The following is a 25,846-nucleotide window of genomic DNA, read 5'->3' as shown; positions in this document are numbered from 1 at the left end:
TTTATGAATGAATCAGAATTGAAAACCTACAAGCCAATAAAATAACCACACTTATTGAAAGTAACACACTAAAATTGGACAAAAATATCTTAAAACAATAATATGCTACACAATAATTTTACCAAGAAAACAAAAAAAAACGGGCAAAAAACGATAATGCCATTTTTAGCCAAATGTTTCTGTGACCAAATTTCGATGCATCCCTACCTAAAATAATATTAAATATCAATATACTGTATTATTCTGTATTTAGTTCTGTGTAACAGAATCAGATTTACCAGTATTTTTTTTTACCAATTATCCAAATAAAGTATAGTCCTAGAAAACTATTATTATATGAGAAACAGTAAGTCAAGAAATGAACTCTAACAGCAGCTCTTGGGTAGCATCAAATTTGAAATATGCTACACAATAATTTTACCGAAAATAACAGGCAAAAAAAACGAAAAACGAAATAGACAAAAATGTGATTTTCGGCCAAAGTGTTTCTGCGGCCGAAATTTTGGTGCATCCCTAGTTGTGTATGTCCTGCAACTAAATGTGCAGCACCCTTTAATACTTATATAGTACGGGGAAAAAATGCAGCTCCACTTTTTTACGGTTTGTTTGTCTAGTCCTGATATACAACATTTTGGCAGCTGAACCAACTCAAGTACCTGATCTTCTAATGTGTTCGCATGGTACAGAAAAGAAAGGCAAGAAATGTTGTTTTGTTCACACAGCAAAATGAAATGCACTGAAATAGGGCGCACAAGAGACCGAACAAAATCACTGCCAATGTGAGAAACCGCTGTGGTACAACATGGTGGCATACGTGCCTATACTTCCCATCACTAAAACAAGGCTTCTATTTAAAAGCAGAAATGGGATATGTTAAGGGTTTGAAAGTAGTTCTAAGTGGACAAGTTGATGGCCTAAAAGATCATGTGCCTATGATATAACTGTATATTAAGGGGTCACCACTGCCATATATACCTGCATAATGAAACCTGAAATTGTAGGTCTACTAAATGTGTTAGGGGCTTGTACCATGTCAGTGATTAACAAATTGAGTCATTACTAGATGATGCAAGCACCTAAAGACTCTGAGCAAGTGTTATGTTTAAAATGCTGGTGCACAGTGCACACTTAAAAACACTTTTGAAATACCTATAGCTTTTATTAGAAGCATTTTTGCCGATACATGTATAGTACAAAAATGCTTCTATCCAAAACAAATGCATGCATGTGGATTCCAATTTTGGCTGCAATGGCCCTTTAAAAAGCAGCGGTTTCTTAACCCTCTTCACCACCTGTTCTGTGGTGTCTCTCAATTGCCCGGACATTTCCGACTAGGGAGATTAGCTGAGCATAAGTAGCGTTGTACACTAGCCGTAGTGTGCAATGATAAATGCGGGGACACAATACCGGGTGGACAGGGGTGAAGATGTCTGGACTTTGAAAAATCTGGCCCAATATGTTCACACAGCTCTGAGTAGTGCATTGCTGCTGCAACAAAGGATACCAAAAGAATGAAGCAAATTTGATAATAGAAGCAAATTGTTGTAATGTAATGTTGTTTCAAATTCTTTGCACTATCTAAATCTTGAAAGAATTTTTTTTCATGTTGCTTTAAAACTCAAAATACTGCTTCTGATGAGCGACACAGAAGAGACATTTTTGGGCCAACCCAAGCAGGACAAGTACAGTTTTGTGGTTTCCAAAAGATGGAGATTTATGTGCTTTGAAAGTCCATATCTCACTCCCAAGACCACATACAGGGACAAGAGATGCCTCATTTGAAAGAGGAGTCAGTCCTTTCCCATGCCATGTAAGATGAAGAATGATGAATATAAAAACGTCAAAAACCTTACTGTCTCTCTAAAGTGATGGTAAACTTTCCCCTTTATATAAACAGATCCGGAATGTTCGCAAAATTTTAGACGGAGTTTAATTCATCAGTTGTAATGAAGATGCACTATAAACTTAGCAAAAAAACAGAATTTATGTTTACCTGATAAATTACTTTCTCCAACGGTGTGTCCGGTCCACGGCGTCATCCTTACTTGTGGGATATTCTCTTCCCCAACAGGAAATGGCAAAGAGCCCAGCAAAGCTGGTCACATGATCCCTCCTAGGCTCCGCCTTCCCCAGTCATTCGACCGACGTAAAGGAGGAATATTTGCATAGGAGAAATCATATGATACCGTGGTGACTGTAGTTAGAGAAAATAAATCATCAGACCTGATTAAAAAACCAGGGCGGGCCGTGGACCGGACACACCGTTGGAGAAAGTAATTTATCAGGTAAACATAAATTCTGTTTTCTCCAACATAGGTGTGTCCGGTCCACGGCGTCATCCTTACTTGTGGGAACCAATACCAAAGCTTTAGGACACGGATGATGGGAGGGAGCAAATCAGGTCACCTAGATGGAAGGCACCACGGCTTGCAAAACCTTTCTCCCAAAAATAGCCTCAGAAGAAGCAAAAGTATCAAATTTGTAAAATTTGGTAAAAGTGTGCAGTGAAGACCAAGTCGCTGCCTTACATATCTGATCAACAGAAGCCTCGTTCTTGAAGGCCCATGTGGAAGCCACAGCCCTAGTGGTATGAGCTGTGATTCTTTCAGGAGGCTGCCGTCCGGCAGTCTCATAAGCCAATCTGATGATGCTTTTAAGCCAAAAAGAGAGAGAGGTAGAAGTTGCTTTTTGACCTCTCCTTTTACCAGAATAAACAACAAACAAGGAAGATGTTTGTCTGAAATCCTTTGTAGCCTCTAAATAGAATTTTAGAGCACGAACTACATCCAAATTGTGCAACAAACGTTCCTTCTTTGAAACTGGATTCGGACACAAAGAAGGCACGACTATCTCCTGGTTAATATTTTTGTTAGAAACAACTTTCGGAAGAAAACCAGGTTTAGTACGCAAAACCACCTTATCTGCATGGAACACCAGATAAGGAGGAGAACACTGCAGAGCAGATAACTCTGAAACTCTTCTAGCAGAAGAAATTGCAACCAAAAACAAAACTTTCCAAGATAATAACTTGATATCAACGGAATGTAGGGGTTCAAACGGAACCCCCTGAAGAACTGAAAGAACTAAATTAAGACTCCAAGGAGGAGTCAAAGGTTTGTAAACAGGCTTGATTCTAACCAGAGCCTGAACAAAAGCTTGAACATCTGGCACAGCCGCCAGCTTTTTGTGAAGTAAAACAGATAAAGCAGAAATCTGTCCCTTCAAAGAACTTGCAGATAATCCTTTCTCCAAACCTTCTTGAAGAAAGGATAGAATCTTAGGAATTTTTATCTTGTTCCATGGGAATCCTTTAGATTCACACCAACAGATATATTTTTTCCATATTTTATGGTAGATTTTTCTAGTTACAGGCTTTCTGGCCTGAACAAGAGTATCAATGACAGAATCTGAGAACCCTCGCTTTGATAAAATCAAGCGTTCAATCTCCAAGCAGTCAGTTGGAGTGAGGCCAGATTCGGATGTTCGAACGGACCTTGAACAAGAAGGTCCTGTCTCAAAGGTAGCTTCCATGGTGGAGCCGATGACATATTCACCAGATCTGCATACCAAGTCCTGCGTGGCCACGCAGGAGCTATCAAGATCACCGATGCCCTCTCCTGTTTGATCCTGGCTACCAGCCTGGGAATGAGAGGAAACGGTGGGAACACATAAGCTAGGTTGAAGCTCCAAGGTGCTACTAGTGCATCCACTAGAGTCGCCTTGGGATCCCTGGATCTGGACCCGTAGCAAGGAACCTTGAAGTTCTGACGAGACGCCATCAGATCCATGTCTGGAATGCCCCACAATTGAATTATTTGGGCAAAGATTTCCGGATGGAGTTCCCACTCCCCCGGATGAAATGTCTGACGACTCAGAAAATCCGCTTCCCAATTTTCCACTCCTGGGATGTGGATTGCAGACAAGTGGCAGGAGTGAGTCTCCGCCCATTGAATTATTTTGGTCACTTCTTCCATCGCCAGGGAACTCCTTGTTCCCCCCTGATGGTTGATATACGCAACAGTCGTCATGTTGTCTGATTGAAACCGTATGAATTTGGCCTTTGCTAGCTGAGGCCAAGCCTTGAGAGCATTGAATATCGCTCTTAGTTCCAGAATATTTATCGGGAGAAGAGATTCTTCCCGAGACCAAAGACCCTGAGCTTTCAGGGGTTCCCAGACCGCGCCCCAGCCCACCAGACTGGCGTCGGTCGTGACAATGACCCACTCTGGTCTGCGGAAGCTCATCCCTTGTGACAGGTTGTCCAGGGTCAGCCACCAACGGAGTGAATCTCTGGTCCTCTGATCTACTTGTATCGTCGGAGACAAGTCTGTATAATCCCCATTCCACTGACTGAGCATGCACAGTTGTAATGGTCTTAGATGAATTCGCGCAAAAGGAACTATGTCCATTGCCGCGACCATCAAACCTATTACTTCCATGCACTGCGCTATGGAAGGAAGAAGAACAGAATGAAGTACTTGACAAGCGCTTAGAAGTTTTGATTTTCTGGCTTCTGTCAGAAAAATCCTCATTTCTAAGGAGTCTCCACCCGTGAGATCTGAGAAAGGCCAGGACAATGTCCGTATGAGCCTTTGCTTGAGGTAGAGACGACGCTTGAATCAGTATGTCGTCCAAGTAAGGTACTACTGCAATGCCCCTTGGTCTTAGCACCGCTAGAAGGGACCCTAGTACCTTTGTGAAAATTCTTGGAGCAGTGGCTAATCCGAATGGAAGTGCCACAAACTGGTAATGCTTGTCCAGAAAGGCGAACCTTAGGAACCGATGATGTTCCTTGTGGATAGGAATATGTAGATACGCATCCTTTAAATCCACCGTGGTCATGAATTGACCTTCCTGGATGGTAGGAAGAATTGTCCGAATGGTTTCCATTTTGAACGATGGAACCTTGAGAAATTTGTTTAGGATCTTGAGATCTAAGATTGGTCTGAATGTTCCCTCTTTTTTGGGAACTATGAACAGATTGGAGTAGAATCCCATCCCTTGTTCTCCTAATGGAACAGGATGAATCACTCCCATTTTTAACAGGTCTTCTACACAATGTAAGAATGCCTGTCTTTTTATGTGGTCTGAAGACAATTGAGACCTGTGGAACCTCCCCCTTGGGGGTAGCTCCCCAAGAATAAAATAACTCCTCAAAGCTATAAACTATTAAAAATGCTTATAAATCAATCGTTTTAGCCCAGAAAAATGTCTACCAGTCTTTAAGCCCTTGTGAAGCCCTTTATTCTTATTTAATAAAAATGGCTTACCGGATCCCATAGGGAAAATGACAGCTTCCAGCATTACCAAGTCTTGTTAGAAATGTGTCATACCTCAAGCAGCAAAAGTCTGCTCACTGTTTCCCCCAACTGAAGTTAATTCCTCTCAACAGTCCTGTGTGGAAACAGCCATCGATTTTAGTAACGGTTGCTAAAATCATTTTCCTCTTACAAACAGAAATCTTCATCTCTTTTCTGTTTCAGAGTAAATAGTACATACCAGCACTATTTTAAAATAACAAACTCTTGATTGAAGAATAAAAACTACATTTAAACACCAAAAAACTCTAAGCCATCTCCGTGGAGATGTTGCCTGTACAACGGCAAAGAGAATGACTGGGGAAGGCGGAGCCTAGGAGGGATCATGTGACCAGCTTTGCTGGGCTCTTTGCCATTTCCTGTTGGGGAAGAGAATATCCCACAAGTAAGGATGACGCCGTGGACCGGACACACCTATGTTGGAGAAATTCAAATACCCCGCACTCTGGTGCCAACTTCACTTCAACTTTATTTTTTGTGGCTAGAGTGCCATTTGGAGAACAGATCAAACCGTTAGCTTACAAAAAAAAAAAAAAAAAATACTTTTGAAGTTGACGGCTAAAGCACAGGGTATGTGAATGTCAGCGCTACATTAAAAAGTAAGTTATAGTGCATCTTCTTTGCAACTGATGAATTAAACTCAATCTGAAATATCACTAACATTCCGAATCCGTTTATACAAAAGGGAACGTTTGTACATTTATTTTAAATGTATACTTAAAGTGATGATAAAGTATCACTTACTCAAAATATAAGATAAGAAGGATATGTCTAGAGTTTGTGGATGTCCAAATGACAAGTCTACTTGTCAAAGGAGTGTGAAGACTGAGGCATCGAGGTTTTATGAAAACAAAACACCCAAAGGAAAAAAACACTAATATAGCGATACCCAGTTTCCTTTTAGAAAACATTGCAGGCTATTCACGTATTGCAGCACACAACTGGTTTTATACTGCCAGCTACCAAGTATACTTCAGGAAAAACAGCCCCCTGGTGTAAATATAATAAAAAGTTATTAAAATAGTGTGCCATTTTTGCTTTAGTATATCCTAAAGCAGAGTTTACAAAATCAATAAGGACGAAGTTAAAGTAGCTCTACCCACAAAATACAAGTTTCTATTCCGCCTATAAAGATTTAGAACTTTTGTCTCTTTCTTTAGTTCTCTTGGTTTCTGCTGCATTAGCCATACACTAGGGTTGTTACACATTTCCTCTAGTACTTTTAGGGTTGTGAATACGTTAGATTTCGGATAGAACGAATGCCGAATATGGCCACAGCTAGCAGCCTCCAGTTCTTTACGAAGGCAGATTTCTTTGTGTAAAAATCCAGATCTTTGTGTGTTGCATTTTCACAAGAAGAAATCCGGTTCCCAAAAGAGCTGAATGCCACTAACGGCTGCCATATTCGACATTCATTCTATGACAAATCTAACAAATGCAAATCCCTAATTACAACATGCCTTTATTTGCAACCCTGACAGCCAATTTGGTGAACACCAAACTTCCCTATAAGAGAAAACGCCTTTATTTAAATCTGGGAGGTACTAAAGAGCCAGAATATTGTGAAATGTAACGTATTCCCCATAAAAAGTACACATTTATTTGCTTCTTATTTATAAAAGCAGCTTGAAAAACCACAGGTTCTCCTCCCTTTAATCTGAAGCAATAATACAATACCGCATGTACCTAGAGCTAAGAGCAGTCTGCACAGTAAAAGCTCTGGTCCACTTAATGCTGCCTAATTACTTCCTGGGAACACAAGCGATGGGTAACAGCGAGATGGAAGTGGAAGGATTTTCTCTGTTTATTGAAAGGTACAAAATGAATAAGCAGATTGTAGGCGTAATGGATTTAACCATGGCAGGAGGCCCACAAGCACATATATTATATATAAAAAGTATGTTGACGATAAACTAAAATCAATATCAGTCAAGCAATCAGTCCTACTCTGTAAGTTTGGATTGCAGGTGTAACTGTGTTTTTACGGATGGTGGAGCCTTATTGTATGTCCTGGATATTAGATGCCTAGAACCTCTGCTTGTATTAGGCACTGACTCAGTCACCCGTGTCAAGTTCAGTCCTGTAGGGTCAGTTTAAGTAGAAAAGGGACATTTTAATCTGAAATGAAACCCACACAATATTTATTCAGACTTCCCCATTGCAAGAATGCATTGCCTACAGCAGCTCGTTTACATAGGACAGCAAATAAATGTATACTTACTACATATGAGGGGAAATTATTTTAATGCCCTCTATGGATATATTGCTTTATCATTAAAGTGATATGAAACCCAAAAATGTACTTTATGATTCAGACAGAGCATAGCATTTTAGAAAAGTTTCCATTTACATCTATTATCTATTCAGTGTTGGATACCTAGATAGGCATCTAGAAAACTACATGGCAGGAAATAGTGCTGTCATCTAGTGCTCTAAGAAATGGATAACATTCTTGTAAAACTGCTGCCATATAGTGCTCTAAGAAACGGATAACATTCTTGTAAAACTGCTGCCATATAGTGCTCTAAGAAACGGATAACATTCTTGTAAAACTGCTGCCATATAGTGCTCTAAGAAACGGATAACATTCTTGTAAAACTGCTGCCATATAGTGCTCTAAGAAACGGATAACATTCTTGTAAAACTGCTGCCATATAGTGCTCTAAGAAACGGATAACATTCTTGTAAAACTGCTGCCATATAGTGCTCTAAGAAACGGATAACATTCTTGTAAAACTGCTGCCATATAGTGCTCTAAGAAACGGATAACATTCTTGTAAAACTGCTGCCATATAGTGCTCTAAGAAACGGATAACATTCTTGTAAAACTGCTGCCATATAGTGCTCTAAGAAACGGATAACATTCTTGTAAAACTGCTGCCATATAGTGCTCTAAGAAACGGATAACATTCTTGTAAAACTGCTGCCATATAGTGCTCTAAGAAACGGATAACATTCTTGTAAAACTGCTGCCATATAGTGCTCTAAGAAACGGATAACATTCTTGTAAAACTGCTGCCATCTAGTGCTCTAAGAAACGGATAACATTCTTGTAAAACTGCTGCCATCTAGTGCTCTAAGAAACGGATAACATTCTTGTAAAACTGCTGCCATCTAGTGCTCTAAGAAACGGATAACATTCTTGTAAAACTGCTGCCATCTAGTGCTCTAAGAAATGGATAACATTCTTGTAAAACTGCTGCCATCTAGTGCTCCAGAAATGGATAACATTCTTGTAAAACTGCTGCCATATAGTGCTCCAGAAATGGCCTGTCTCCTAAGCTTACCTCCCTGCTTTTCAACAAAAGATACCATGAGAATAAACAAACATTGATAATAAAAGTAAATTAGATTTATTTTTTTTTTTAAGTTGCTTGCTCTTTCTGAATAATGAAATAAATGTTTTGGGTTTTTATATCCCTTTAATAGGTCAAATACCTCTGTTTGAGCTGCTCACCCATGCCCAGGTGTGAGCTCTTTCTAGACTGCAGTTGTACAACCCTGCACTAAGAAAGTTTTAAAATAACAAGAAGTTGTAAGCATTCCTGAACTTCGTTCAGTTCTAGAATAATTCCGACATGAAATCACTTCAGCAATCCTTGTAGCCACAGAAATAAAGTTCTACATGTGGCGCTTCTGAACAATGTAAACATGCATATATAAGAAGCAGCCAATCACTAAAAGCAACGCAACTCGCTCCGTCCAAAGGCTTAGAGATCATCTGTGGGTCATGGCAAGACAAACCAGCAAAACCAATAGCTGGCTATCCAACTAAGTAACATGTTGGTATGGACTAAAGGGACACTGAACCCAAAATTTTTCTTTCATGATTCAGATAGAGCATGACATTTTACGAAACTTTCTAATTTTCTCCTATTATCAAATTTTCTTCGTTCTCTAAAAGCAGAAATGTAAATCTTAGCAGCCAGCCCATTTTAGGTTCAGCACCATGGATAGTGCTTGCTTATTAGAGGCTTACATTTACCCACCAATAAGCAAGCATAACCCAGGTTCTCAACCAAAAATGGGACAGGCTCCTATGCATCACATTCCTGCTTTTTAAATAAAGATAACAAGAGAACAAAGAAAAATTGATAATAGGAGTAAATGAGAAAGTTGCTTAAAATTGCATGCTCTATCGTGAAATAAAAAAATGGGTTTAGTCAAAATTAAACTTTCATGATTCAGATACAGCATGCAATTTTAAACAACTTTCCAATTTACTTCCATTAACAAAATGTGCAGGCTTTTTATATTTAAAAACTTTTTGAGTCACCAGATCCTACTGAGCATGTGCAAGAATTCACAGACTATACGTATATGTATTTGTGATTGGCTGATGGCTGTCACATGATACAGAGGGAGTGGAAAATACATATCTTTTAAAATTGTCAGAAAAAAAAATCTACTACTCATTTTAAAGGGCCATAATACCCAAATGTTGAAACACTTGATAGTGATGCAGCATAGCTGTAAAAAGCTGACTAGAAAATATCACCTGAACATCTCTATGTAAAAAAGAAAGATATTTTACCTCAAAAGTTTCTCAGTAGCCACATCCCATTGTAAACAACTTCAAAGCAACAAATCAGTATGTCTGTCCCGGGACAGCGGAAGGAGCGAGCTTACGTGCACTCTCACCTTATTTCCCTATTGAGCTTAAGGGAGTTTACAATGAAATCTCATGAGAGTTAAGTGAAATCTCATGAGATCACTGTAAAAGAGTTCATGACCTTAGTACTGTTGATGCCAATTGGCTGAAGTTCATTTCTTCATTTTTAAAAAAAAAAAAAAAAAAAAATTTACCTGCAGCTGGGCTGCAGCCAAGTATAACATTTTACACAGAACTTACTCTGCTGAGCTGAGGAAATTGTGAGGTAAAATATCTTCCTTTTTTACATAGAGATGCTCAGGTGATATTTTCCGGTCAGCTTTTCACTTTTTTACTGCATCAGTTTCAAGTGATTTAGCATATGAGTATTATGTCCCTTTAAGTTCAGACTAAGCACTATTGCATTGTCTTGATATCTTGCATTTGTTGATTATGCAAATCTACTGTGTTGACTGGTCCTTTAAGCAAAGGTCGACAAATCTGGCTTCTAAAAAGTATGCCTGGCTCATAAATATTCTTACTGGCGCCTAAATTTTAAACAGACAGTGGTGTATGTATATCGATTTATGGAGAATAACCCAAAAATGTAGGTGCCAGGTGTAATAATCTAGGAGCCAGTGGCTCTCAAGCTCCTGGGTACTAAATATTTACCTTCGGTCATTGTAATAAAAATAGTTACTCAACAGAAGTGATATTTTTTTTTTTTTGATGAGCACTTAAAAACTGTATGTATAGGATATTGTTTAACAAACGCAACAGTAAAGAGGCATGAAAATAAAAAGTTTCAAAAGACCATTGTTCTCATGTTCTTTAAAAGGGACACTAAACCCACATTTTTTCTTTAATGATTCAGATAGAAAATGCAATTTTAATTCAAATTTACTACTATTAACAGATTTTCTTCGTTCTCTTGCTATTTTTATTTGAAAAAGCAGGAATGTTAGTTTAGGAGCCAGTACAACTTTGGTTCAGCACCTGAGTAGAACTTGCTGATTGGTGGTTAGATGCAGCCACCAATAAGCAAGCAAGCACTATCCAGGGTGCTGAAGCAAAAATGGGTAAGCTCTTAAAGGGAAACTGAACCCAATTTTCTTCTTCTTTCGTGATTCAGATAGCGCATGCAATTTTAAGCAACTTTCTAATTTACTACTATTATCAACTATTCTTCGTTCTCTTGCTATCTTTATTAGAAAAACAGAATTTATGTTTACCTGATAAATTTCTTTCTCCAACGGTGTGTCCGGTCCACGGCGTCATCCTTACTTGTGGGATATTCTCTTCCCCAACAGGAAATGGCAAAGAGCCCAGCAAAGCTGGTCACATGATCCCTCCTAGGCTCCGCCTACCCCAGTCATTCGACCGACGTTAAGGAGGAATATTTGCATAGGAGAAACCATATGGTACCGTGGTGACTGTAGTTAAAGAAAATAAATTATCAGACCTGATTAAAAAACCAGGGCGGGCCGAGGACCGGACACACCGTTGGAGAAAGAAATTTATCAGGTAAACATAAATTCTGTTTTCTCCAACATAGGTGTGTCCGGTCCACGGCGTCATCCTTACTTGTGGGAACCAATACCAAAGCTTTAGGACACGGATGAAGGGAGGGAGCAAATCAGGTCACCTAAATGGAAGGCACCACGGCTTGCAAAACCTTTCTCCCAAAAATAGCCTCAGAAGAAGCAAAAGTATCAAACTTGTAAAATTTGGTAAAAGTGTGCAGTGAAGACCAAGTCGCTGCCCTACATATCTGATCAACAGAAGCCTCGTTCTTGAAGGCCCATGTGGAAGCCACAGCCCTAGTGGAATGAGCTGTGATTCTTTCGGGAGGCTGCCGTCCGGCAGTCTCGTAAGCCAATCTGATGATGCTTTTAATCCAAAAAGAGAGAGAGGTAGAAGTTGCTTTTTGACCTCTCCTTTTACCTGAATAAACAACAAACAAGGAAGATGTTTGTCTAAAATCCTTTGTAGCATCTAAATAGAATTTTAGAGCGCGAACAACATCCAAATTGTGCAACAAACGTTCCTTCTTTGAAACTGGTTTTGGACACAGAGAAGGTACGATAATCTCCTGGTTAATGTTTTTGTTAGAAACAACTTTTGGAAGAAAACCAGGTTTAGTACGTAAAACCACCTTATCTGCATGGAACACCAGATAAGGAGGAGAACACTGCAGAGCAGATAATTCTGAGACTCTTCTAGCAGAAGAAATCGCAACTAAAAACAAAACTTTCCAAGATAATAACTTAATATCAACGGAATGTAAGGGTTCAAACGGAACCCCCTGAAGAACTGAAAGAACTAAATTGAGACTCCAAGGAGGAGTCAAAGGTTTGTAAACAGGCTTGATTCTGACCAGAGCCTGAACAAAGGCTTGAACATCTGGCACAGCTGCCAGCTTTTTGTGAAGTAATACCGACAAGGCAGAAATCTGTCCCTTCAGGGAACTAGCAGATAATCCTTTTTCCAATCCTTCTTGAAGGAAGGATAGAATCCTAGGAATCTTAACCTTGTCCCAAGGGAATCCTTTAGATTCACACCAACAGATATATTTTTTCCAAATTTTGTGGTAAATCTTTCTAGTTACAGGCTTTCTGGCCTGAACAAGAGTATCGATAACAGAATCTGAGAATCCTCGCTTCGATAAAATCAAGCGTTCAATCTCCAAGCAGTCAGCTGGAGTGAAACCAGATTCGGATGTTCGAACGGACCCTGAACAAGAAGGTCTCGTCTCAAAGGTAGCTTCCAAGGTGGAGCCGATGACATATTCACCAGATCTGCATACCAAGTCCTGCGTGGCCACGCAGGAGCTATCAAGATCACCGACGCCCTCTCCTGATTGATCCTGGCTACCAGCCTGGGGATGAGAGGAAATGGCGGGAACACATAAGCTAGTTTGAAGGTCCAAGGTGCTACTAGTGCATCCACTAGAGCCGCCTTGGGATCCCTGGATCTGGCCCCGTAGCAAGGAACTTTGAAGTTCTGACGAGAGGCCATCAGATCCATGTCTGGAATGCCCCACAGGTGAGTGACTTGGGCAAAGATTTCCGGATGGAGTTCCCACTCCCCCGGATGCAATGTCTGACGACTCAGAAAATCCGCTTCCCAATTTTCCACTCCTGGGATGTGGATAGCAGACAGGTGGCAGGAGTGAGACTCCGCCCATAGAATGATTTTGGTCACTTCTTCCATCGCTAGGGAACTCCTTGTTCCCCCCTGATGGTTGATGTACGCAACAGTTGTCATGTTGTCTGATTGAAACCGTATGAACTTGGTCCTCGCTAGCCGAGGCCAGGCCTTGAGAGCATTGAATATCGCTCTCAGTTCCAGAATATTTATCGGTAGAAGAGATTCTTCCCGAGACCAAAGACCCTGAGCTTTCAGGGATCCCCAGACCGCGCCCCAGCCCATCAGACTGGCGTCGGTCGTGACAATGACCCACTCTGGTCTGCGGAACGTCATCCCTTGAGACAGATTGTCCAGGGACAGCCACCAACGGAGTGAGTCTCTGGTCCTCTGATTTACTTGTATCTTCGGAGACAAGTCTGTATAGTCCCCATTCCACTGACTGAGCATGCACAGTTGTAATGGTCTTAGATGAATGCGCGCAAAAGGAACTATGTCCATCGCCGCTACCATCAACCCGATCACTTCCATGCACTGAGCTACGGAAGGAAGAGGAACGGAATGAAGTATCCGACAAGAGTCTAGAAGTTTTGTTTTTCTGGCCTCTGTTAGAAAGATCCTCATTTCTAAAGAGTCTATAATTGTTCCCAAGAAGGGAACCCTTGTTGACGGGGATAGAGAACTCTTTTCCACGTTCACTTTCCAGCCGTGAGATCTGAGAAAGGCCAGGACAATGTCCGTGTGAGCCTTTGCTTGAGGAAGGGACGACGCTTGAATCAGAATGTCGTCCAGGTAAGGTACTACTGCAATGCCCCTTGGTCTTAGCACCGCTAGAAGGGAGCCTAGTACCTTTGTGAAAATCCTTGGAGCAGTGGCTAATCCGAAAGGAAGCGCCACGAACTGGTAATGTTTGTCCAGGAATGCAAACCTTAGGAACCGATGATGTTCCTTGTGGATAGGAATATGTAGATACGCATCCTTTAAATCCACCGTGGTCATGAATTGACCCTCCTGGATGGAAGGAAGAATAGTTCGAATGGTTTCCATCTTGAAAGATGGAACCTTGAGAAACTTGTTTAAGATCTTGAGATCTAAGATTGGTCTGAACGTTCCCTCTTTTTTGGGAACTATGAACAGATTGGAGTAGAACCCCAACCCTTGTTCTCTTAGTGGAACAGGATGAATCACTCCCATTTTTAACAGGTCTTCTACACAATGTAAGAACGCCTGTCTTTTTATGTGGTCTGAAGACAACTGAGACCTGTGGAACCTCCCCCTTGGGGGAAGTCCCTTGAATTCCAGAAGATAACCCTGGGAGACTATTTCTAGCGCCCAGGGATCCAGAACATCTCTTGCCCAAGCCTGAGCGAAGAGAGAGAGTCTGCCCCCCACCAGATCCGGTCCCGGATCGGGGGCCAATATTTCATGCTGTCTTGGTAGCAGTGGCAGGCTTCTTGGCCTGCTTTCCCTTGTTCCAGCCTTGCATTGGTCTCCAAGCTGGCTTGGCTTGAGAAGTATTACCCTCTTGCTTAGAGGACGTAGCACTTTGGGCGGGTCCGTTTTTACGAAAGGGACGAAAATTGGGTCTATTTTTCGCCTTGAAAGGCCGATCCTGAGGAAGGGCGTGGCCCTTACCCCCAGTGATATCCGAGATAATCTCTTTCAAGTCAGGGCCAAACAGCGTTTTCCCCTTGAAAGGAATGTTTAGTAGCTTGTTCTTGGAAGACGCGTCAGCCGACCAAGATTTCAACCAAAGCGCTCTGCGCGCCACAATAGCAAACCCAGAATTCTTAGCCGCTAACCTAGCCAATTGCAAAGTGGCGTCTAGGGTGAAAGAATTTGCCAATTTGAGAGCATTGATTCTGTCCATAATCTCCTCATAAGGAGGAGAATCACTATCGAGCGCCTTTATCAGTTCATCAAACCAGAAACATGCGGCTGTAGTGACAGGGACAATGCATGAAATTGGTTGTAGAAGGTAACCCTGCTGAACAAACATCTTTTTAAGCAAACCTTCTAATTTTTTATCCATAGGATCTTTGAAAGCGCAACTATCCTCTATGGGTATAGTGGTGCGTTTGTTTAAAGTAGAAACCGCTCCCTCGACCTTGGGGACTGTCTGCCATAAGTCCTTTCTGGGGTCGACCATAGGAAACAATTTTTTAAATATGGGGGGAGGGACGAAAGGAATACCGGGCCTTTCCCATTCTTTATTAACAATGTCCGCCACCCGCTTGGGTATAGGAAAAGCTTCTGGGAGCTCCGGCACCTCTAGGAACTTGTCCATTTTACATAGTTTCTCTGGGATGACCAACCTTTCACAATCATCCAGAGTGGATAATACCTCCTTAAGCAGAATGCGGAGATGTTCCAACTTAAATTTAAATGCAATTACATCAGGTTCAGCCTGTTGAGAAATGTTCCCTGAATCAGTAATTTCTCCCTCAGACAAAACCTCCCTGGCCCCCTCAGATTGGGTTAGGGGCCCTTCAGAGATATTAATATCAGCGTCGTCATGCTCTTCAGTAACTAAAACAGAGCAGCCACGCTTACGCTGACAAGGGTTCATTTTGGCTAAAATGTTTTTGACAGAATTATCCATTACAGCCGTTAATTGTTGCATAGTAAGCAGTATTGGCGCGCTAGATATACTAGGGGCCTCCTGAGTGGGCAAGACTCGTGTAGACGAAGGAGGGAATGATGCAGTACCATGCTTACTCCCCTCACTTGAGGAATCATCTTGGGCATCATTGTCATTATCACATAAATCACATTTATTTAAATGAACAGGAATTCTGGCTTCCCCACATTCAGAACACAGTCTATCTGGTAGTTCAGACATGTTAAACAGGCATAAACTTGATAATAAAGTACAAAAAACGTTTTAAAATAAAACCGTTACTGTCACTTTAAATTTTAAACTGAACACACTTTATTACTGCAATTGCGAAAAAACATGAAGGAATTGTACAAAATTCACCAAATTTTCACCACAGTGTCTTAAAGCCTTAAAAGTATTGCACACCAAATTTGGAAGCTTTAACCCTTAAAATAACGGAACCGGAGCCTTTTTAACACTTTAACCCCTTTACAGTCCCTGGTATCTGCTTTGCTGAGACCCAACCAAGCCCAAAGGGGAATACGATACCAAATGACGCCTTCAGAAAGTCTCTCTAAGTATCAGAGCTCCTCTCACATGCGACTGCATGCCATGCCTCTCAAAAACAAGTGCGCCACACCGGCGCGAAAATGAGGCTCTGCTTATGCTTTGGGAAAGCCCCAGAGAAATAAGGTGTCTAATACAGTGCCTGCCGATATTATAATATCAATAAAACCCAGATAAAATGATTCCTCAAAGCTAAATATGTTTTAAAACTGAATCGATTTAGCCCAGAAAAGTCTACAATCTTAATAAGCCCTTGTGAAGCCCTTATTTACCATCGTAATAAACATGGCTTACCGGATCCCATAGGGAAAAATGACAGCTTCCAGCATTACATCGTCTTGTTAGAATGTGTCATACCTCAAGCAGCAAGAGACTGCACACTGTTCCCCCAACTGAAGTTAATTGCTCTCAACAGTCCTGTGTGGAACAGCCATGGATTTTAGTTACGGTGCTAAAATCATTTTCCTCATACAAACAGAAATCTTCATCTCTTTTCTGTTTCTGAGTAAATAGTACATACCAGCACTATTTTAAAATAACAAACTCTTGATTGAATAATAAAAACTACAGTTAAACACTAAAAAACTCTAAGCCATCTCCGTGGAGATGTTGCCTGTACAACGGCAAAGAGAATGACTGGGGTAGGCGGAGCCTAGGAGGGATCATGTGACCAGCTTTGCTGGGCTCTTTGCCATTTCCTGTTGGGGAAGAGAATATCCCACAAGTAAGGATGACGCCGTGGACCGGACACACCTATGTTGGAGAAAAGAAGGCATCTAAGCTTTTTTGGTGAAGTACTCTGGACAGCACTTTTTTATTGGTGGATGAATTTATCCACCAATCAGCCAGAACAACCCAAGTTGTTCACCAAAAATGGGCCGGCATCTAAACTTAAATTCTTGCATTTCAAATAAAGATATCAAGAGAATGAAGAAAATCTGATAATAGGAGTAAATTAGAAAGTTGCTTAAAATTTCATGCTCTATCTGAATCACGAAAGAAAAAATTTGGGTTCAGTGTCCCTTTAAGCTTACATTCCACCCTTTTCTAATAAAGATACCAAGAGAATGAAGAAAAATTGATAACAGGAATAAATTAGAAAGTTGCTTAATATTGCATGCTCTATCTAAATCATGAAAGAAAAATGTGGGTTCAGTACTCCCTTTAACAAGTTAAGATTAGCTTGGAAACGCACAAAACCCTTGCTTGGCACCTATGGGGTTAATGGTTTGTTGTCCCAACAAATCTATCTATATATTGTGAACCTGCCAATATGTAGACTTTGGTCAGCAAACATATTTAAAGGAGTACAGACCCCAGCATCATTGGGATGTCTAATGCCAACAGATCTGTAAACAAATGGCAAAAATTGGTAAAACTAATAAAAGCTCAGTACTAAAAAAAGTTTTGTTAGTTATATGGTGGATTGGGGAGCCGGGTAACAGACGTGGCCACTAAATCTTCATTCCACACATATAGTAAATCAAGAACATATACTAAGCAAGGGATCATAAATGCTGCATGATAATTCTCTCAAGCAAATGTATCAGAATCATTTAAATAAAATTATTGGTTTTCCAGGAAAAAACACAAAACAACTGAACTCTTCCTGCATTTTTTGATGAAGCCACCTGAGTAGTACTGTGTATACTCTAAAAAGAAAAGGCTCTTCCCGACACATCAAGAAGAAACAAGTAAATAACGTTACATTTAATCCAGTATACTTTTAACCAGTTAAGCTCATTGTTGCCAATACCTAGTATCCCTCTTAAAGTAATAGGATTAATGGATTAAAACTACTCTTTATAGGATAATTTTGTGTTTGTCAAGCAGGTAGGTTAAATAATCTGTAGCAAACGTAGCCCCATTATTGTACGTTTGCGCACAAAAAATCCCCACAAACCCTTGTTAACGCTGTAATCCTGAAGGTCATAAACCCTGTTCAATACAACTGAATTAAAAATTATAAAGTGGGCAAACCTGATTGCTCCAGGCACAGTAAAGATTACAGATCAAACTCCAGTTGGGGTTGAGCATGCAGTCTAGTATCCGGAGCTGGGCCATGCTTGGCTATAGCGCAGTTTGCATCTCTTCCCTGACTCAGCCTGCTTGTGTCACAGCAATACTAGAAAACATGAAAGCTATGCAGTAGTGATCAGAACCCAGGGAAAAGCCCTACCTCTCTGTGACTCCGTCCACTCAGCAGCTAGCTTGCAGCATCAACAGAGACAGTTACCAATCAACGTTGACTTTTCTTTTACACACAAGACTGAATAAAAGCAAAGAAGTCTAATATCTATGATCAGAAATTTCAATAAATTCAATTGTTCATTATTTCAACTGATCATATGTAGAATAACTGCTTTCCTTTTAAATGCAAAGCAATTCAAACAAATGCCATACTGTAACGTGGAATGCAAATATTAGAACATAAGATGGCAATGTTAGAAATGCCAGATGTAAATCACTGCAATGACAGATGCATTCTAGGCAATGTGATATTCTTCAGGGCTTGACAAAGTCAAATAGCCTCAACCACAGATCAGAACATTTTATTTTAGTTTCCCAATCTTATGTATGCAATGTAAAACAGGTAATGCAAAAAGTAATATCGGCCAGGATCTATAGCTGAACAAGGGTTGTCTAACCTAATGCCCGAGCACCACAAAGTGAGCGTCCCACACCTATTATCTCACTTTACCATCAAACACTTCCTTTTAACGTGCAACTTGCTTATCCTTGCCTTCTATATACAACCCTGATTTTCTCTTGATAAAGAACTTGGCTTTTAAAGGCCAACGTAAAGGTACAGTGTACTGTAAAATAGTTTTTTGTCCTAAAAGGGCCATTGTACACTAGATTTTTCTTTGCTTTTGTTTTTTTTTTTTTTTTTGTAGATGATCCATTTATATAGCCCGCTGGGAGTGTTTTTGTAACAATGTATAGTTTTGCTAATTTTTTTAAGAACATTGTGCTGATTTTCAGACTCCTAAACAAGCCCCACAGTGTCAGATGCTTACACACATTAAACAGTAGCCAACAGGAGTCTGTAATTTGTCTTTGCATAGGCAGGGAGGGGAAGTGTCTGCTCTTTTTGTTTTCCCAGCCCCTTTCAGTGGGTGTCCCAGACTAACCTCATCAATAGTGGTAAACTGGGAGCTTCTAAGTACGTTTTAAAAGGTTATATACTGAATGTTTGGATCAGTATCTGTGCAAATTCTTTATGGTAGTGTCTATTACACACAGTTATATGACAATTGGTGTATACAGTCCCTTTAAAACTTGTTATGCCCGCAGCAGACAGAGTATAAAATGCATGAGAAATTGCTTATTTGTGTTTGTGTACATGAAACAGTTGGTTTTGTTCTTTGAAACCACAACTCATTGAAATGGGTTGAGCTTGCAGGGAAACCATATCTTACTTTATCCCTTTCTGGAAACACACATGCTTCTTTATAATTATGTTTGCAAACCAAAGCCCATTACTTAGAGAGAAAAAAACTAAAAATGAACATGCCAAAAAATAAAAGTTTCTAATTTACTTCTAAACTAAGGTAAGTTTTTAAAAGGTTTTATGCTGGATTTTTAGATCAGTAGATGTGCATATTCTTCTTTATAGTAGTATCTATCACATGCAGTTATATGAAAATTGGTGTACACTGTCCCTTTAAAAAGGGATAGAAAGGTCAAAATTGAAATGTGCATCAATGCATTTCAATGTGAAATAGAAGCATTTTTGCAATATACTTCTATTAGCAAAAATGCTTCTAGAAAAAGTGATTACTGTGTTTTTCTGTGGCATATGCACATATACCGTGTAGGCTTGTGCACCAGTATTCAGGAACTCAGACTGAAGATGGTGTGTATTGCTTCTTTGAAGATGTAATCTGTCATGCACCCACCACCGACTATCTGAGAAGGTGCGCTGTTTGAATACTGGTGCACGAGCCCTCACAGGAAATGTGCGCATGTCAGAGATAAACAGTAATAACTTTTATTAGAAACATCGCAAAAATTCTTCTATTTCACATTGAATTGCACCCATACATATTTTAATTATGAGCTATCCTTTTAACCTCTGCAAAGTCAGCTTAAAAAAAAGGCAAAGTACTACTAGTCTGGAGTTGAACACGGTTGCTAAACCACAGCAGATGCGTATAGCTGCCAGTCACCAGCCATATTCAGCTAAGGGTCACCAGTGCAGCTTTATGTCTCTTTAAGAGCATGTTTTAGATATTATATAAGTGTTTTAGCAGGAGTCAGACTAGTTGCGTATCACTACCATCCTGAGCAGGGCTTTACCTTTGTGTTTAATTTATTTGTGTGGTGGGTAAATGCATTGCAGGGAAATATTTAGCAGCAATATGCTAAAAATATTAAATGAGCATACCAGATGCAAGCAACTTTCCATTAAAACCTTAAACCTGATGCTTTTCTGCTGGCTGCCCTCTCGCAGATACTATATATAAACCTCATGTGATACAGCTTTGCATTTGGGAAGATAGAAAGTGAGGGATGGGAGGCTGGCTGCCACAACGACACAGCAACCATGCAGTTAGAAGGGGCACTAGTACAAAGCAAGATCCCACTGTATGTGGCATTAGTAATGCTTGATTAGTAACTGTGACAGGGAAAACCACTGGTTTCAAGTATAATGTCGGTTGTTAACAAGTTTCAGCATAATGATCTGAACATGTAAGATAGACACCTGAGGAACAAAATCTTTCCTGAGGGGAAATTATTTGCTTACTCTGGATGCCTCAACTGTTTGTCAGCTGTTAGTACTCAGTTTCATCTGCCCCTCTCCTCTTCCCTCCCAGAAGCACTTCTTATATACAGAACTTTTTGATGTGTACCAGCAAAGGACTGAATCTCCTCTTCCCTCCCAGAAGCACTGCTGGTACACATCAAAAAGTTCTGTATGTAAGAAAAGGGCTGAATCACCTCTTCCCTCCCAGAAGCACTGCTGGTACACACCAAAAAGTTCTGTATATAAGAAAAGGGCTGAATCACCTCTTCCCTCCCAAAAGCACTGCTGGTACACACCAAAAAGTTCTGTATATAAGAAAAGGGCTGAATCTCCTCTTCCCTCCCAAATGCACTGCTGGTACACACCAAAAAGTTCTGTATATAAGAAAAGGGCTGAATCTCCTCTTCCCTCCCAAATGCACTGCTGGTACACACCAAAAAGTTCTGTATATAAGAAAAGGGCTGAATCTCCTCTTCCCTCCCAGAAGCACTGCTGGTACACACCAAAAAGTTCTGTATATAAGAAAAGGGCTGAATCTCCTATTCCCTCCCAAATGCACTGCTGGTACACACCAAAACGTTCTGTATATAAGAAAAGGGCTGAATCACCTCTTCCCTCCCAAATGCACTGCTTGTACACACCAAAAAGTTCTGTATATAAGAAAAGGGCTGAATCTCCTCTTCCCTCCCAAATGCACTGCTGGTACACACCAAAAAGTTCTGTATGTAAGAAAAGGGCTGAATCACCTCTTCCCTCCCAAATGCACTGCTGGTACACACCAAAACGTTCTGTATATAAGAAAAGGGCTGAATCTCCTCTTCCCTCCCAGAAGCACTGCTGGTACACACCAAAAAGTTCTGTATATAAGAAAAGGGCTGAATCTCCTCTTCCCTCCCAAATGCACTGCTGGTACACACCAAAAAGTTCTGTATATAAGAAAAGGGCTGAATCTCCTCTTCCCTCCCAGAAGCACTGCTGGTACACACCAAAAAGTTCTGTATATAAGAAAAGGGCTGAATCACCTCTTCCCTCCCAGGTGCACTGCTGGTACACACCAAAAAGTTCTGTATGTAAGAAAAGGGCTGAATCACCTCTTCCCTCCCAAATGCACTGCTGGTACACACCAAAAAGTTCTGTATGTAAGAAAAGGGCTGAATCACCTCTTCCCTCCCAAATGCACTGCTGGTACACACCAAAGAGTTCTGTACATAAGAAAAGGGCTGAATCACCTCTTCCCTCCCAGGTGCACTGCTGGTACACACCAAAAAGTTCTGTATGTAAGAAAAGGGCTGAATCACCTCTTCCCTCCCAAATGCACTGCTGGTACACACCAAAAAGTTCTGTATATAAGAAAAGGGCTGAATCTCCTCTTCCCTCCCAAATGCACTGCTGGTACACACCAAAAAGTTCTGTATATAAGAAAAGGGCTGAATCTCCTCTTCCCTCCCAAATGCACTGCTGGTACACACCAAAAAGTTCTGTATATAAGAAAAGGGCTGAATCTCCTCTTCCCTCCCAAATGCACTGCTGGTACACACCAAAAAGTTCTATATATAAGAAAAGGGCTGAATCACCTCTTCCCTCCCAAATGCACTGCTGGTACACACCAAAAAGTTCTGTATATAAGAAAAGGGCTGAATCTCCTCTTCCCTCCCAAATGCACTGCTGGTACACACCAAAAAGTTCTGTATATAAGAAAAGGGCTGAATCTCCTCTTCCCTCCCAAATGCACTGCTGGTACACACCAAAAAGTTCTGTATATAAGAAAAGGGCTGAATCTCCTCTTCCCTCCCAAATGCACTGCTGGTACACACCAAAAAGTTCTGTATATAAGAAAAGGGCTGAATCTCCTCTTCCCTCCCAAATGCACTGCTGGTACACACCAAAAAGTTCTGTATATAAGAAAAGGGCTGAATCTCCTCTTCCCTCCCAAATGCACTGCTGGTACACACCAAAAAGTTCTGTATATAAGAAAAGGGCTGAATCTCCTCTTCCCTCCCAAATGCACTGCTGGTACACACCAAAAAGTTCTGTATATAAGAAAAGGGCTGAATCTCCTCTTCCCTCCCAAATGCACTGCTGGTACACACCAAAAAGTTCTGTATATAAGAAAAGGGCTGAATCTCCTCTTCCCTCCCAAATGCACTGCTGGTACACACCAAAAAGTTCTGTATATAAGAAAAGGGCTGAATCTCCTCTTCCCTCCCAAATGCACTGCTGGTACACACCAAAAAGTTCTGTATATAAGAAAAGGGCTGAATCTCCTATTCCCTCCCAAATGCACTGCTGGTACACACCAAAGAGTTCTGTATATAAGAAAAAGGCTGAAGAGGGGTAAGCACTTCAGAAATAGAAGAAATAGACATTAAAGCATATATGCCATCATTTTCATATTGATTTTATTATTTTCAAGTAACATGGCCAATTTTAAAATGGCCCTTTTCTAAGTAGGACCATCAAACAACTATTTTATATTAAAGCAACAATTAAAACCAGTAACTAGTTAAAAAAGGTAAAAAATCCAAATACAAATTTATTTCAGAGAACAAATACATAAAAAACATATGAACCAACAAAACAAAATCTTCGAAGTGCATAATAAATATGATAAGCAGTGAAAAAAAAAGAAAAAAAAAAGAGCAGATGGTTAATCCTAGTAAACTGAGCAGATATTTATTCTAAGATAAATTTCATCCTTTTGTGAAGTGTAGTCAAATCTTTCTTCAATGTAACATGGTAATAAAAAGTGTAGCCAAGTTGTTCCCAGTTTGTACTTTACGACACCCTGTTATGGGTCAAATTATGAGCGGCACGTTAACTGTTGCTCGCGAGGGGTATCAGGTTTATTGTGGGTGTTAACAAGCAACAGAAGTAGCGCATATATTACGCTAGTTGAAAAGTAAACACGTTCGCTCAAGCACAATTTAATGTACACCGGGACAGCGCAACCTTAGAGCTCTGGTTAAATAAAATGTGTTACAAAAAACATCAAAAATAAGTACAGTTACACTCATAATAACACTGTTTGATAAAAATGTTTTTTTTTTTACAAAATTACATTCAAAAGTTATGGGGCTCAAAGATATGAGGTCTCAGGTGCTAGAAAAAAAATATAAAAAAAGACTGCAAAGGGCTTTAACATTGAGATACATACATATGAAGAACATTGGAATGTGAAGTATTAATATTTCATGTCGATTTATTGCACTTGAGAAAATGAGATCCAGTTTGCACACAAGTAGGGTGTTAGGTTCTTTCCCTCCACTTTTCCCGCTCCATTAAAGGCTATGGGAGAATATGTTAACGTGAACACAATATTTTAAGTTCAGCTTTTTGCGTGCGTTGGGTTAGGGCGCAAGCGAAAACGTTTTACTTTCAACTTTTAATACACCCGGTATCAAACACGCATGAAAAGCTCAAGTCGAGCTTAAGTGATAATTAGCGCACCACTCATAATCTAGCCCTAAATGTTTTTTTAAATTGCTATAATTATTAGATTATTGTACCACCACTAGGACTGAATAGGAACATTAAATCGCTTGTTTTCCTCCTGCGACAATTGTTTAAAAAGATAGATAATCCCTTTATTACCCATTCCCCAGTTTTGCATAACCAACACAGTTATCCTAAATACTTTTTACCTCTGTGATTACCTTGTATCTAAGCCTCTGCAGAAAGCCCCCTTATCTCAATTCTTTTGACAAACATGCAGACTCATAAATAACTCAACGGGAGTGAGCACTATGTTATCTATATGACACACATGAACTAGCAGTGTCTAAGTGTCAACATGCACTGAGAAAAGAGATAAGAGGCAGTTCAACGGCTTAGAAATTTGTATATGTGCCTATCTAGGTTTAGTTTTTCACAAAGAATACCAAGAGAGCAAAGCAAATTTGATAAAAGTAAATTGGAAAGTTGTTTAAAATGACATGCCCTATCTGTATCATGAACGTTTAATTCTATTTAGACTGTCCCTTTACAGGTGCTGGCTGGTAAAGCTTCACATCTTAATGCCGCCATCTTGGAGCTGAAGTATTCTTGCACCGACAGAAACTGAGCACATTTACGGATCAGTGACATTGCTGGATTTTGACAGCTATGTTGTGCACGTTGAGTCAGCGTGCATGATACAGAGTATTATTGTTATCATTTATTTGTATAGCACTTCACACTCCCATAGCACTGAGCAGAGAGCTTTTCACTTTTGCAGTGGCTGCATTGTTCTATATTATTCATGCAGCTCTTTTTTTTTTACATTATATGGAAACAAAAATGCAAATATGTAAACCTCCATCTCTTATGCTAATAAGAAGTGCACAATATAGCTGTGAAAAATATGGCAACATCACCGTTTTGTGAATGTTCTTAAAAAGGCACATAACACATGAAATATTTTTTTCATGATTCAGATGGAAAATACAAATTTTAAAACAACATTCTAATTTACTTATATTATCTAATTTGCTTCATTCTTTAGATATCCGTTGTTGGATATGTGTGAGCCAATTACGAGGCATCTATGTGCAGCCACCAATCAGCAGCTAATGAGCCTTTTTAGATATGCTTTTCAACAAAGGATATAAAAAAATGAAGCAAATAAGATAATAGAAGTACATTGGAAAATGTGGGTTTCATGTCCCATTAACTTCTGTCACAGGGTAATATAATATGTGAGCTCCAAGATGGCAGCTCCCAGCATGATGCATCTGAAAATAATCATAAGAACAGCTACAGGCAAATGGAGGTGGGGGGGAGGGATACAAAATTGCATAGTGAATAGTAACCATTCAGTTAAACTTCTGCCCAGTGGTATAATGTCCCTTTAATTACTATAATACAATAAGATGACAATGATTTTACATAATACACGG

The 25,846-nt window shown here is 40.0% G+C and overlaps 1 protein-coding gene across 4 annotated transcripts in view; it reads right to left on the bottom strand.

Annotated features, from left to right (window-relative positions):
* Window positions 1-25,846, bottom strand: part of ARHGAP21 (Rho GTPase activating protein 21) — a 327,556-nt gene that overhangs the window by 277,402 nt on the left and 24,308 nt on the right. For 3 of the 4 annotated variants that reach the window (XM_053713936.1, XM_053713938.1, XM_053713939.1), the window contains exon 1: window positions 18,203-18,319. The exons of the other annotated variant lie outside the window; for it this stretch is intronic. In XM_053713936.1, the coding sequence (XP_053569911.1) occupies window positions 18,203-18,286 (84 nt within the window). In that variant the 5' untranslated portion in view covers window positions 18,287-18,319. Of the gene's footprint in view, window positions 1-18,202; window positions 18,320-25,846 lie in introns of those variants that run through there. 4 annotated transcript variants of the gene reach the window in all.

Source organism: Bombina bombina, chromosome 5, assembly GCF_027579735.1.
Source record: "Bombina bombina isolate aBomBom1 chromosome 5, aBomBom1.pri, whole genome shotgun sequence".
NCBI classification, from domain to species: domain Eukaryota; kingdom Metazoa; phylum Chordata; class Amphibia; order Anura; family Bombinatoridae; genus Bombina; species Bombina bombina.
The sequence above is the reverse complement of the archived record's forward strand: the minus strand, read 5'-3'. Positions and strand labels throughout refer to the sequence as shown.